At 39.5% G+C, this 15,273-nt stretch overlaps 1 protein-coding gene across 1 annotated transcript; it reads right to left on the reverse strand.

Moving 5' to 3' along the window:
• Positions 1-9,505: 9,505 nt before the first annotated feature.
• LOC140238744 (craniofacial development protein 2-like) lies at positions 9,506-10,117 on the reverse strand. Its single transcript, XM_072318640.1, has one exon. The coding sequence runs from the start codon at positions 10,115-10,117 to the stop codon at positions 9,506-9,508; it is 612 nt and encodes a 203-aa protein (XP_072174741.1).
• Between the last annotated feature and the right edge of the window lie 5,156 nt (positions 10,118-15,273).

A 15,273-nucleotide genomic window follows, 5' to 3' on the forward strand; every position in this document is an offset into this window, starting at 1 on the left:
GTGACATATCATATTTCAGGTCTTTACTCCACATAATATGACTACATGGGTTCTTTACTTGACATATGCCTACATGGGTACCATGTACCGGTACCTCCCTCCAAGAGCGCCGGAAGCGGGGGGGGGGGGGGGGGGATAATCGAGTTTTTGCCCCCCCCCCCCTGCCCTCTGTGTAACAAATAATGAATCAATTATTAATTAAAGACCAAAATGAACAATAACGGCACTTTTCTTGTCTAAGATTGTCAATTTCTACACTGATATAATACATTATCTATACACTAATATTTACTTATGAGTAACCTTAGTGTATATAATAGATGGTAGTTTCGCGTCCTCGAGTGTGCCCCCTGAAACACACCTGTAGTAAACCTTTCATTTTATCTTCATTTCTATGCTTTCTAGTAACATAAGAATAATTTTCATTGCTCGAACAGTGCGATGAGTACCTTTCAGACAAATGGCAAAGTGAAAGTCGCTCGCTCGCCCTACAAGTAATTAGGCCTATAGTTATGACCATAGTCCTTCGCAATGATTTTTTTTGGCTATGTTTAATTCCCTAGAAATCTGATTTAAAATGTTCTATAACAGCGACTTTTATTCTCTGCTTCTACAAAAAGTCCTTACCGTGGGAGGGGGTATTTCCCTCCCACACCCTCCCCCGCTCGGTCGCTTTGCTCCATCGCCGAGGATCTCACACCGTCACAACAATGTACCCCCGTTATGTTAAAATCATAGTCCTTCGCAGTGATTGTTTTTAACTATGTTTAATTCCCTAGAAAGTTTGTGTAAAATGCTTTATCAACGCGACTTTTATACTCTGTTTTTTTTTTCTTCAAAAGTCGCTACCGTGGGAGGGGGTCTCCCCCTCCTACACCCTCCCCCGCTCGGTTGCTTCGCTCCCACGCAGAGAATCTCATCACATCCTCACATAAATGTGCCCTCCGAGAGATTTTGCACCCCCCCAAAAAAAAAAAACAAACAAACAAAAAAACACCCCAACAACAACAACAAGCAAGCAAACAAACAAACAAACAACAAAACAAAACCCTGAGTGTTCCGGCGCGCTTGCCTCCCTCTGTTATATGAAGATGGTGTGTCCTGGTTGTCATGGTAACTGCTCAATGTCATTTTCAAGGACAGTCCCATAATATACACTGTAACGAAGTTGTTCGACATAAAGTTACATGGCACAACATCAACACCCTTTGTGTAATATCTTTTGATGACATAAACCGACTCTTATGCTCAGGATTTATTTCTATATCCCGATGATTAATACCACATTAATTCCGATGATCAATATAAAACCATGTACAACATCTACTATTTCTGAATGGTATTTTACTTTTTTGATGTGGAAATGGTTGCATACAGTGTACAAATGAATTAGTTTACTGTTGTTGACTTTGCTCAATAAAATCTGCTGGAACAATTTGATCTACTGCAGATCTGAAATTAGTGATAATCTATTTCTTCAAACACACATTGTTAACCGCATCCAACCGCAATTAAAATGACGAAGCCTTGGTATAGAAATAATACAATTTTATTGTTGATTCTTGAGATTTTGGTCGAGCTAGAAAATATAATAACTAGATTAACAACAGAATCATTTTGAGAAATGATGTGATTCAAAATTGTACTTATCCAAACATTTACCTTCAGGGAGCAGAACTACATAACGAATGCTAACTCAGATGCTGCTACTATAATGTGTTCGAAGCTCCTTGATTCAGGCCTTGGGTACACTTTAAGCTGAAGCGGGGACCAAAACTGACACTGTCTACTGTTGTTAAGAGCATGTTAAGAGGAAGCTTTTCAGCGTTGTTTAGATGTTTCCAGATACCAATTCTTGTGTGTAATCTTATACATTATGGACTTTATGGTACCACTTTATGTTCATAGTTAAGTACATTGCTACATCTAGTTAAAAATCACATTTTCTTGATAATTACTTCGATTTTAAAATGACCCTGAGATTTTCATCTTGAATATTTGTATGGAAAATCAACTTCCATGGCAACTATAGAGTACTTTACTGCGTAGGATTTTCTTTATGTTCTTAGGTACCAGTAAATGTATAGAATTTACTACATTTGAAGACATTCCAGGCAATTATCACTTCAGATGATACTCTAGCTCATTGTAACATGTACCCAAAAACACGTTCCCATGGCCACCATGTACTCAGTTTCTTTTACAAATTGATAAGATTCCTATATACACAGGTTACTCACATACATCCTAGGACTATTTACATTACATTCGTATGTTACATATCAGAATGTCTGCAACCAGCGAAAGAGCAAGTATCCATAGCAACCATCTACTAAGGTCTTTAAAATAAAATAATTTCGATTATTTTCTGCCAATTTCGGGTCAACATATCCCTCATGCAACAATCGCACACACAAACCCGATTCCGTGTCATTTTTGTGCTGGTTTTGTGTATTTTTGGGATTTTAAGCTAACTATTTAACTTTAACCATAGCAACTGTCTTGCAACTATTGTCAAAATATTTTATTCAAGTTGTAGGACCTTTGGACAAATGCTCCAATCCAAACATCAGCATAATAAGCACTTAAAACACACGATTACATGCATTTTCCTTGATTTACGGCTGCGCGGCGGCCACGTTGGACGCCATTTTGAATAATTAAAATTGCCCAAGGGTGAGGCATTTGGCGATTTGATCGGTTTAGGTGGGTTTGTGCATTATTGAGCAAAATATGCGAATTTGGGACGCCGCTGACTGAGTCGGGTGTGCGACCGTGGCACATGGGGTGTTAAACAACTTTGTGTGCTTGATAAACATATTCTTGTAGCTCCATGATCAGATAGTGATACTCCCGCCAAAAGATGCCATAGATAATTTTTTTTTTCACCCACATACCCATCATTAACTCAAGACTAATGGTTTTGATGCAATGAAAGAATTTTCATTTTGCTCTGAGTCAGAGGAGTGAAAAAGCGTTTTTTTTTTCATCTAATTTCAATGCAGGGTGTGTATAACATAGGCATGATCAAATTTTGCATGCAGAGATCGTTTGAAATTATTATGTCCTTATGTAATATACCTTAAATAAAGGCCGTCCCTTGTTTAGATTTTGAAAACATGATCATGTAAAAACTTACCTAACGGCCCCCAGGGCCTAGGCGTACGTGCAATCATTGTATGTACATTAAGGAGAGGCAAGCGCGTTGTGGATTGGTTATTATTTCATACCTTATAATGGGCGTTGTTTGTTCGCAGTGGCATCTTTGAGAAGTCTGCACGTTAGAAAATACATTTCTGTTACCTTGAATATCAAGAAGTGTCATGTTTGATTTCATGACATTTTTTATTTCATGTGGGCCCTAAATTCATTATTGCAGCTATTATGTTATGTGATCAATGTAAGTTCATCGTCGAGAACTTAACTTGTGTGAGAATATAAGGGATGTATGTACTCTATACTCTAAAACGTCAGGTATTTGAGGTCGTAACTGTATTTAGTATCTTAACTCTATAATGCATTGCCGATATACTATAAAGCTAGGTTAAACAGTCACATACCTTTAGCTCCTGTCAGCTCCTGTAGTTAATGTTCCGTGCAAAATTCCAGACGGGATGAACCAGACCAAAATTACCAGTAGGGCCTACACACTGTATACTAGTGATGGTAGTGCTGAGGTATACGTAGAGCTTACACCGGAATGAAGTCACTTGATCCGCATCGATGTATATGCCATTGTACATAATATTGCATTGCGATGAAAAAATGGGTGAAGTGGTGGGCGACCGTCATTGGTAGGAATGCACTTTTTATCATCAAATAAGGTGGAAGAAAAGAATCATATCAGATAGACCCGTCTCTATGCCAATACGGTTCATGCACCGATAACTGTGAATTGCGACTGCAGTTTGCATTGGAGGGAACAACAACGAGTGGAATAACAAAAAAATGCCCTTTCATGGATAACGACAGAGATTGCCATAACAATGGTGACCCCTTGACCCTTATGAAAGAGAGTATCTATACCCACGCACACAAAGATTCATCTTTGTGTTGTGGCTGTAGGCCTATATTATGTACGCCATAAATTCACTTGTATACCCTGTAAAACAATTGTTGTAACTTCACCAGTATATTACAACTATAACTTTTCAATTTTAAAATATTGTAAGACAGGTTGAATGGTAATCTACTGCAAATTGTAATTGTCGGTCTGTACGCAGACAAATATTACGATAATTTACCACATCTCTATGTAAACTATAGCCTCCGCAAAGCCTCGTGGGATACGTTGCGCGTGCGCACTGAACGGATCGGCTGTCAGTGCTGCACTCAAAATGAAGTTCTATAAGTCTAAAGTCCCAAACATTGCGATGGACCTAAAGTATCACTCCTTGTCAAAAGAGACTTCTGCAGGTATTATATGAGAGGTGAGTAACCTTGCACATTGAGGATCGTTCAACGAGAGATTCTGTGGCTATTGTGAGCTAAAGTTATTAAATTTGGTAAGGGTTCCTTTGTACCCCGATAAAATCAGAATAAAGTGATATGATATGTAAAGTGGCAAGAAACATTCAGATCTTGGTCCATAAGTAAAAATGGTTGGGGAAATGATAAATACGATACTTGTAAATGTAATAATGGTAAAAAATTATTGATCACCTGCATTTCATTGCAGGTAAAATGCGTTACGCTGCTGCGATTTATCCTAGTTTTTGTGCGTACTTTACAGTCGAGCTGTTGCCTTGTGAGTGCAGTTTCAGGGTAGGAAGTTTTCACAACTGAGAAGTTTATGATTGTTGATACGTTTGGGTCACTGCTTAACTTTCACGAGAATCTATCATCACCTTAAAAATGCGTGCCTGTTTAGGTAAGAACAAATTGTGTATTCAAACTATGAAAGGAAGCAATAGGAGCCTTCCAGCACTTCCAAGCTCCTATTTCAGCAATTCTAGCAAATCACTGTATAAGAATAAGAACATCACTGTATAAGAATAAGGACATAGTTACACTCAAGTTCTTTCAAAATGGTTTGTATTTAATAGGGATTTCCCTACCATCAGCAAAATGAATGGTGATGACAGAAAAAACCCACGTGTGCTGCTAAAGGTGTCGTTATGTGGGACTGCATGTCTATTCTCAACAAGTAGTAAAGGCTACTTTGTAATCCCGTGAGATTTTTGTGCCAAAATTGATTTTTTTTTTTTTTTAAAGGCTAACTTTGTAAATTTGGGGGTGCTGAATCAAAAATACAAACAAAAACAAACAAACAACAACTTTGGTTCCATTTTTTCAAACCATTTTGAATTTCAAATGGCCTCCATAGCAAACTGTATTTCGACACATATTTAATAAAGTGAGCATTGTAGAAGCTTCAAATTTGATGCAAAATGCATGAGTGTGATGTCAGATACTCTGATATATCTTTTTCCGATATTGTGGATTTTTTGACACAATTATAGGCTGCCATCTTGAATTTCAAAATGACCTTCATAGCGAATTGTAATTTGACCAATATCTCATAAAGTGAGTATTGTAGAAGCTTCAAATTTGGTGCAAAAATGCATCGTTGTGATGTCAGACACTCTGTATCTCTTTTTCTGATATTGTGGATTGTTTTGTACAGTTTGTATAGGCTGCCATCTTCAATCCAAAATGGCCAATGCAATTATTGCAGAAGCATCACATTTTCAAGAATGCACATGCTTGTGGTGAAATGTGGTGAAATTCAAGATGGCTGCCATAGAAAACATATATAAACTGTTGTAAGCACCTTACAACAATGAATTTGCAAAAATTGTTCTAGATGGACCGAATTCATTTCGAGGTCAAGCAGAATGACAGCCATCTCTCAATCTAAAATGGTGGCCATAAATTCAAAATGTAAGGACGAAGTTCCAATGACGTCATCAAGTCATGCTAAGGGGCAAAAACTGCGGATGGGTGTGTGTGTGTGTGTGTGTGTGGGGGGGGGGGGGGGTGGCATACCACTGTCCCAAACATGTGGGCAAGCGTGTAAGTGTTACATCCCATATAGCCAGGCAGGTATATGCGGTTCGCGAACTGCGCGCTAAAGCGGTTTGTTTTTTACCTCTCAGGGAACACATTATTTTGCATCGTGGAACCTGGTTAATGATTATATTTAATCCCAGTCAGTAAAATATTTGTACAAAAGCAAGCATTGATACACTTGAAGGTGATCTTCAAAACTTGATGCTACCTCGAGAGAATGAAGACAAACAAGGAAAAGTATCGCAATGGCAAGAAATGCCGTGGCCACCCTACCAGGCATCCCATTCACAAGCTTTTTGTTGGCCACAAACTGAAACAAGATTTGCTAGATACTATATATATTTCTGGAATAATACAGAATGAATAAGGAATGAATAGTCTTGTTCCTGATTGCCCTTGATTGGGTCATCTTCAATTATCTAGAATTCCAAGATGCTTACTGCTGTACAGCCAATGATTCTAAAACAACAAAGGAGCAATAATAGCTCAGTTCTGTGGCCCTTTGCATGCCTCAGAATTCCTCCACAATTTAGAAGACCATTACATGAAGGTAATCTCAAAACTTGTTACTGCCTTGAAGCTAATGAATGTGGTGTTTATGAACGAAGCAAGCTGTTTGGCAATCAGCTTTCGGAAACTTTCATGGGGGATATTCTGGAAAGAGATGAAAAGGCATTTTTCATATTCTTTACTATATCTATATAAGAGAATTAAAATATATTAATCTCTTGGATAGTATAAAGAAAGGACAGACATTCAGCTATTGCAATTAAAATATACCATATAGATTGTCCACTTTCAATAACAAAATAAACCATCGTTTCAGAAATGTTTCAGCTGTCTCAGAAGTGTTTCAGAATGTCTGATAGCATACGCATGCTCTTTGCCCTAAAAATGAACCTTACACAATGTATACGATATATGAGATAAAGTCCAAATTACTTTTGTTTTGGTGGCCATTTTGGATTTCAAGATGGCCGCCAACGAAAATGATCCATAATTTATAAAATAAATGTATATATTATCATGTCTGACATCACAAGCATGGTTTTTGCCCAAATTTATACTTTCCATAATGCTTACAACCTTAGATATGGGTAAAATATTATATCTAGTAATGACGGCAATTTTGAATTGTATCAAAACTATCTAAAGTATCAAATATGGTGTAACAGAATGTCGGATATCATAAACATGCTTTTTGTATCAAATTTAAATCTTCTATGATCCTCACACTATGACCTTGACCTACCTTGACCTATGCCTTTCACTCCAACAAAGGGTTGAGTGGTGGCATCCGCTTCATGATGTCCTGCCATTCTTGGCGGTTGCTGGCTAGATGACTGGCTTCTACTAGTGAGCATATGTTTTTGCTCCTATACAGTCTGTTTTTACACAGTCTGTCCATCTCTTGGGTGGTCTTCCCTGTGGTCTCTTACCAGAAATTCTTCCCTCCATAGCTAATTTAGGAAGGCGTGTTACCGGCATACGTATGAGATGTCCAAAATATGGTAGTCTTCTTTGGGAGATTCTATTTAATACTGTTCTTGTTGCATTCAATTGGTTCCTTATTGTGGTGTTCCTTATTCTATCAATTCGTGTTACGCCACATATTTTCCGCAGGCATGTCATTTCAAAAGTCATCAGGGGGTTTTCATCTTCTTTCCTGAGTGTCCATGTCTCTGCTCCATATAGTAATATAGGGAGAATTAGTGCCCTGTATAATTCGGTCTTTGTTGATGACTTAATATTTGTTGAGCTCCATATGGTGTGAAGTTTCTGGACTGCCCCCATGGCTTTTCCAATCCTGTTTTTGATTTCCGGAGCGTTGGATCCATCTTGACTAATAATTCCACCTAGGTAGGTGAAATTTTCCACTTGAGTCAGCTCTTTATCTTCTATACTGATGTGTATTTGTTTGGGCTCTTTGCTGATATACTGCACCTCTGTCTTCCTGATATTTATCTTCAGACCCAAGGAGGAGCTGCTGAGAAGTACCTTGTCAACAAGAGTTTGGAGGTCTTCTTCACTTTCTGCTATCAAAGCAATGTCATCTGCATAGCATAGGTTGTTGATGACTTGTCCTTTGATATTAGCTCCAATTTTGATGTCGTGGAGGGCGTATTGCATAACAAGTTCAAGTAGGATGTTAAATAGTTGTGGTGAGATTACACATCCTTGTCTTACTCCCACTGTTACCTTGAACCAATCTGTTAGGTCGCCATTTACCCTAACTGCACTTTGTGATTTCTGGTAAAGTGCTTTCAAAATATTGATGATTTTTCTAGAAAATCCAAAGAAGTCGAGTGCTTTCCACAAAGCCTCTTGCCAGATAGAGTCGAAGGCCTTTTCAAAGTCTACATAACATAAGAATAGTCCTCTTTTTCTTTCCATATATTTCTCAATGATTTGTCGTAGAGTAAAGAGTTGGCCTACTGTTGATCTTCCTGGTCGGAAACCTGCCTGTGATTCTGACAAAACTTGTTCTGTTCTATCTAGAATGCGTCTCTGAATGACAAGGGCTAATATTTTGCCAGCATGGCTGAGAAGACTAATTCCTCTGTAGTTACGACAATCAAGTTTGTCTTTTTTCTTATAGATGGGGGTTATAATTGCCTTTCCCCAATCATCTGGGAAGGACTCATTTTGCCATATCTTTTGGCATAGTTGATGCAAGACGTCTATCCCGGCATCTCCAGCAGCTTTTATCTCTTCAGCTGAAATGCCATCAAATCCGGTTGCCTTTCCATCAGCTAATCTCTTGATAGCACTCGCAATCTCTTCCCTCGTAATATTAGGTTCTTCGTATGTGTTCTGCATTTGGGGTATACAGCTTGCTGTGTCCTCGTCAACTGGGTTTTGATTATTGTACAGATCCTCAAAGCTTTCTTTCCATCTAGTTTTGGCCTCTTTGAGTTCTGTCAAAATTTCTCCATTCCTATCTTTTATTGTTTGCATTTTGATAGATGCTTTGTTGGTAATGATCTTTATCGTTGAGTAGACCTCCTTTGATTTTGCTGCCTGGTGAGCCTTGTCCACTTTTGCACACAAGCTTTTGAGCCAGGTGTCTTTACATCCTTTTAATTTCCTCTTAATTTCACGATTCAAAAAATTATATCTACTCTTTTTTAATGAATCATGTGATTTAGCTTGCTTCACTTTGCTACGTTCATTTGACAGATTAATAACTTCTTCACTGATCCATGGTTTACTTTTATTAGCTTTCCTGTTCCCCAAGATCTTTTCTGAGGTCTCGGCAAATGCTGTCTTTACTTCTTCCCACACAGTTTGTGTGTCAGTGTCTGGCATGTCTAGCAGAGGGGCGAATCTTCCTCCAATTTCCACTTCATAGTTGGCCCTGACCTGTGGATCTTTCAGTCTGAAGACATCATAATGTTTTGGGTAATTAATTTTCTTATTTATTTTGAATTTCAGTCGTAGGTTTGCCAGCATTAGTTGGTGATCAGATCCCACGTCTGCACTTGGGAAGCTTCTAGCATTTGTGACACATGTGCTTGTACTTTTCATTGATCGGGATGTAGTCTATCATATTGTGCGTCTTCTGGTCTGGAGATTCCCAGGTCCACTGTCGATTCTGTTTTCTCTGTTTGAACATGGTGTTGGTGACTGACAAATTATTTGCAGCACAGAAATTGAGTAGCTTTTCTCCTCGTCCGTTTTGGGAGCCATAGCCGTAGTTGCCTAATACATTCTCCCAGTTTGTTCTATCACTTCCTACTTTGGCATTTAGATCTCCCATTACAATGAGCAGGTCATTCTTGTTTGTTTTGTTGACTACGGTTTGCAGTTGGTCATAAAATTCATCTACTTCACCTTCCGGATCAGCTGTATTTGGGGCATACACCTGTATAATGGTTATGGCCCCAGCTTTCATCTGAAATCTCGCTGACATGATCCTTTGTGAGACGGGGCTGTAGCCTAGTAAAGCACCTTGGGCTGTTTTGTTGAGTATGAGAGCTACCCCTTGCCTGTGGACCGATTTGTTGCTTGAACACAGGATTTTGTATCCCTGGTGTATGAACTCGCCAGAGTCTGTCCAGTGAGTTTCTGAAATGCCGAGGACTTCCCAGTCAAACTTCTTCATCTGGTTAAGCAGGATTTCGAGATTTCCTTGTTAATGGAGTGTCCGTACATTCCATGTCCCGATTCCAATTTTCTTTTTCGTCGTTAGTAGCGCCTTCTTGCCTCTCGATTTATCAGCATCATATCGTCTAATCGGTGGCCTGCTATTTGCATGGCTCAGCCTAGTAGTACCCATTGGTCTTCTAGTTAGATTGAGATGTGATGCGTCATTCTTCTCTACAGGATGTAGGTTCGTTTGGCGAGATGGCTGGTTAGTATAATATAGAAGCAGGGGCTGGGACCCTGGTGCCAGTATTTTGTTCCATCATGATGCAGTTTCGCTCAAGAGTTAGCTACGCGGGTGAGACATTCCTCTCCTAGCCACCCTGGTCTGTTCGTCACCAACTGCACAGGTCAGTTGGGTCACAACCCCCACCACGAGAAGGTAGACCAGGACGTTTACCCATAATTCCCCAAGTCGGTCATCCCCTCACATCACATACTACAGTAAGATTGAGTAGAATGCTTTGCTACCGGGGATGGTCTCCTCCTTGTTGTCCATCATATAAGATATGATAAGGGAATACAGGTTTAGGGGGTCACACTATGAGTACCCCCAAATTGACCAAGGTAGCTAAAAAAAAAGAAAGAAATCAATTTTGGCTCGAAGATCTCACGGGTCCGAATATTTCGACATGGCAGACTGTACTACAGTCATAACCTTCGGAGTACCAATTTGGTGCATCAGCTCATCAAAACGTATTCATAGATTTATTACTAGGCCTATAGCTTAGTCATGTCAGTTATTGCTGATATTTATTCATTCTATTAGAAAGGTTTGTAGAATTCTGGGCATGAACTCTCTAATCAATGTGATCTGAAATTGATACGTGTATTTTGAATTTTTGTGCTTTCCAATCAGTCAGTTCTCCCTTAACCCAATTCTAGACAAGCGTACAACGAAGTGACAAACTCATTAAACTAGAACAACACTAGAAATATCGCTTTGCGACTGGTATGCCTCCGCCATAATGCATGATTCCCCTAATAGGTCTAGATAGTACATGAGGACAATGTGTGATTACATTTTCAAAAAATTGGCAAAATATTGAAATGACAAGTTTGTCACAAATGTGTTGAATGTTCACCTTCCTTGACCTGAGTTTAGTTGGATGAATAGGAGAGCATGTATTTGGGGATTTAAGGACTTTAACTTGACTTTGACCCATTCATACATTTATGCATTGAGTAATTTTCAAGGTACCGGTATGGAGAAAAAGTGCAATTTTTGTACTGAATAGTAAATTGTTACCATTTTCATCTGGCCTTTGACCCTAAAATTCATAAGATAATCACTTTCAGGTAGAACATGCATAAATATGTAGTAAGTTTCATGATAACTTCAGCCACTTCCAAGATATGGAGGGAAAAGTTAGTTCAGCACTTTCACTTGATCTTTGAGCTTTTGACCTTTGAGGCAAAAAAAAAAAAAAAGAGAAAGGAAAAAAAAAAACTTTCCAGAGAATTTCTATTAGGTTACACATGCATACACCAAGTGTAAAAAAAAAGAAGATAATAATCCTGCTGGCATTGCATAAACATGAGGGAAATAGTAAAATTTTGAAGCATTGCACTTGACCTTTGACCCCTGACCCTATTGAACCCTACATTCTCTAGATAATCACTGCCAGTCAGTACATGTATATACTATGTTTCATGAAGATACCTTGAACAATTTTCCAAGGTACGGAGAAAAAAAAGAAGTTTTAATATTTTTACTTGACCTTTTGACCTTTGACCTCATGACCCAAACTTTCACCAGAGAATCTTAATTGGGTAATACATGTATACACTAAGTTTCAAAAAAATATCTTCAGGCATTGCATATAGATATGGTGGAAATAGTGAAATTTTATGTATTTGACCTTGACCTTTGACCTTGAGCATGTGCACCCAAAAGTTGATAGGCACAACTTCACCCCCTAATACACATTACATGCCAAGTTTCATTAGGATACCTCAACAGGTTTTGATAGTTACCTTGTCCACAAAATTCATTACGGACGAAAGGACGGACGGACGGACGGACGGACAACCCGAAAACATAATGCCTCCGGCACCACTTCGTGGCGGAGGCATAAAAAAAAAACACCAAGAGAAAAGAGAAAAACTGGTGAACAATCTGACATGGTAACTAATTCCTAATCCTTATGTGTCACTGGTTTCTTCAATGAGACTCTAATTGTATCGTCAGTTTAGTCATGTATGGTTGAGTAAAAACAAATCATGTGTTCAAATCTATGCAAGGGAGCAAAAGGTAGCCATCCGAGAAGTCCTGTCCAGCCGTTCTTCCATGACTGTAGCTAAACACAGTATATTTATAGATGTAGGCCTACCAGAGTTAGGCTACAGTCACAACTCAGAGCGGCGACCGACGATTTGTAGCCTGCTCGGTCGCTGCTGAAATTTTTGCACCGCTCAGCAGTTTTTGGAGAATCGGGATGCTGCGCAGGCTGTAAAACCCTAGCTATGGCCGAGCAGTGCCCTGTCGATTTCCCGTCGGTCACCGATCGATTTTCAGTAAAATTTTGGCGAAATATTGGGATCTGCAACGCGCAGAGTCCGAGCAGTCACCGATCAATACCCCATCGGCAACTGGACGATCTCCCACCGGCCACCGGCCGATTTTTACGAAATCGCTCAGAGACCGACGGGTGATCGCTAGGTCATCTACCGGTGACCCGTAGGCGTACCCACGGCCACCCGGCGGTCTCTGCCGGAAATTTCTCACGAGCTACCTGTTTATTAATGTACCAATGTGATGTGTGATGTATTAATTAATTGACTAATTAAGATAAAACTCGAGGCAAAAGACCTAAGAGTTAAAAAATAATATTATCAACTAACAAACCTCAGCTATGTGATACCACAGATAACTAGAAAAAAGGAAATAAAACAAAAGGGAGGAACACCCAAGATGGAACAAAGATTGGAATAAATTAGATTTTTCCAAAATATCTTGCTTCCTTCTATATTTTACAGTATTTTTCTAGTCCCATTCTCCCAATCTCTTGTCATTTATTTCTTATTTAATCAATATGCCTTTAGTGAAGGACACGGTAACCAAACCATATTTTACTACGTCATCATATCAACACTAACTTTTAGTTTCCATCTCTTTTGCCCCAAAGTGGTTACCTCTGACTCCCATGTCCCTCATGTTGGTTGCCGACATGTTGAGATGCTGCGATGTTGATGGGGTTTCCTTGCCTCTTATCCCTCCTCCTGCTTCTTCCAAATTGCGCTATATTATCCTTTCCATCCAGTCTCCGGTTTCCTTCAGTGGTTCTGTCATTTTTATCTTAACATTTTTAGTCCCTAAATCGCTCGACAGCGACTGCTCGATTTTTTCTGTTAGTTTTCTTCTGTGCTCTTTTCATTTTTTTTTTCTCCATTATTTTTGTTCCCTAAATCGGTCTGCAGCGACCGCTCGATTAGGTCAGTGCCTGGCGGCGGTTCCCGCTCGGACACCGAGCGTGTTTTGGGCAGCGAGTGAAAACTGGTCGGTCGCCGCTGAAATTTTAACTCAGGCTTAAAACTTCAGCGGCGACTGACCGATGCCCTAAAAATCAGTGGCGCCTGGTCGCGGTCACTGGTCGGTCACCGGTCGTTGTCCGACCGGTTTTGGTTAAAATCTCGCCGACCGGTCGCCGAGCAGGCTGATTTAGGGGGTTGTGACGGTAGCCTAAGAGCGTAGTACTCGAGTTCCTCCAAAATACTTTGTATGGGATCCCTTTCATCAGCACTATGAATGGTGATGGCAGAGAACTCCATGCAATGCATACTGCTGAAGGTGTCATTGTGTGGAGCTGCAAGTCTATTTATTCTCAACAAGTTACAACTTTACTTTGTCGTACTAGTCAGTTTTAAAGGGACTGTACAGTACTGGTTGAGGTGGGAATTCATGTTTTGAACATTCCTAAGTGAGATAATGAAAAGCCTCTTATGAAATATGAAAGAGCATGTAATTTTAAGAAGGATTCAACGTTTATTTGATGAAAATTGGTTTTAAATGGCTGAGATATCCAAAGAAGTGCTAATAATAAAAGGCGACATGCCACAACTTTATTAGGATCTCTTTGTTTCACCTTGTTTTTGGATATCTCAGCAATTTCAAAACCGATTTTCATCGAATAAACTTTTGATACCCCTTAGAACTGCATGCTCTTTGACATCTCATAGAGTGATTTCTGAATATCTCGCAAAACGTTAAAAGCTAAATCCTCACCTCGACCAGAACTGTACACACCCTTTAAGACTGGAGACAGGAGACTTCAAACTCTGAAGACCCGTTTCTCATCATTCAAGATGGATTATGATGTATATATTTATTTTCACTCTAATTTCCACTCTAATCCGCTTTCCAAAAAAAGAAAGAAAAAGAAATGCTGCATATGATTAATTCATATCTTGACTCAAGAGTGGCATTATACTAGCAGAATGTTAAGGCAGAGAGGTGTGATATTTATTGGAACTTTCAGTGTTATCTGAATGACAAAAGTGACAGAAGGTCGGGGGGAGATATCCCCTCCCACGGTTGGGGTCTAAGGTTTTTTTTTTTAAAAAGTCAATGCATGTTCAATGTTTTGGCTTATTCTAAAAAAGTATAAAAATATGAGTCTTCTGGTGGTTAAGGAAAGGATTAGGGTTTAGGGTTAGGGTTAGAGTTGGTTAGGGTTAGGGTTAGGGTTAGGGTTAGGTTAGGGTTAGGGTTAGGGTTAGGGTTAGAGGGTTAGGGTTAGGGTTAGGGTTAGGGTTAGAGTTAGGGCATTTGCCAAGTATTAAAAGTGCTAGTTAAGAACCCAAATTTCGTGTATAGGTAGTACACCTGCTAGGGTTAGGGTTAGGGGTTAGGGTTTAGGGTTTAGGGGTTAGGGTTAGGGTTAGGGTTAGGGTTAGGGTTAGGGTTAGGGTTAGGGTTAGGGTTAGGGTTAGGGTTAGGGTTAGGGTTAGGGTTAGGGTTAGGGTTAGGGTTAGGGTTAGGTTAGGGTTAGGGTTAGGGTTAGGGTTAGGGTTAGGGTTAGGGTTAGGGTTAGGGTTAGGGTTAGGTTAGGGTTAGGGTTAGGGTTAGGGTTAGGGTTAGGGTTAGGGTTAGGGTTAGGGTTAGGGTTAGGGTTA

The sequence above is a fragment of the Diadema setosum genome, chromosome 15 (assembly GCF_964275005.1).
Source record: "Diadema setosum chromosome 15, eeDiaSeto1, whole genome shotgun sequence".
Taxonomy (NCBI): Eukaryota; Metazoa; Echinodermata; class Echinoidea; order Diadematoida; family Diadematidae; genus Diadema; species Diadema setosum.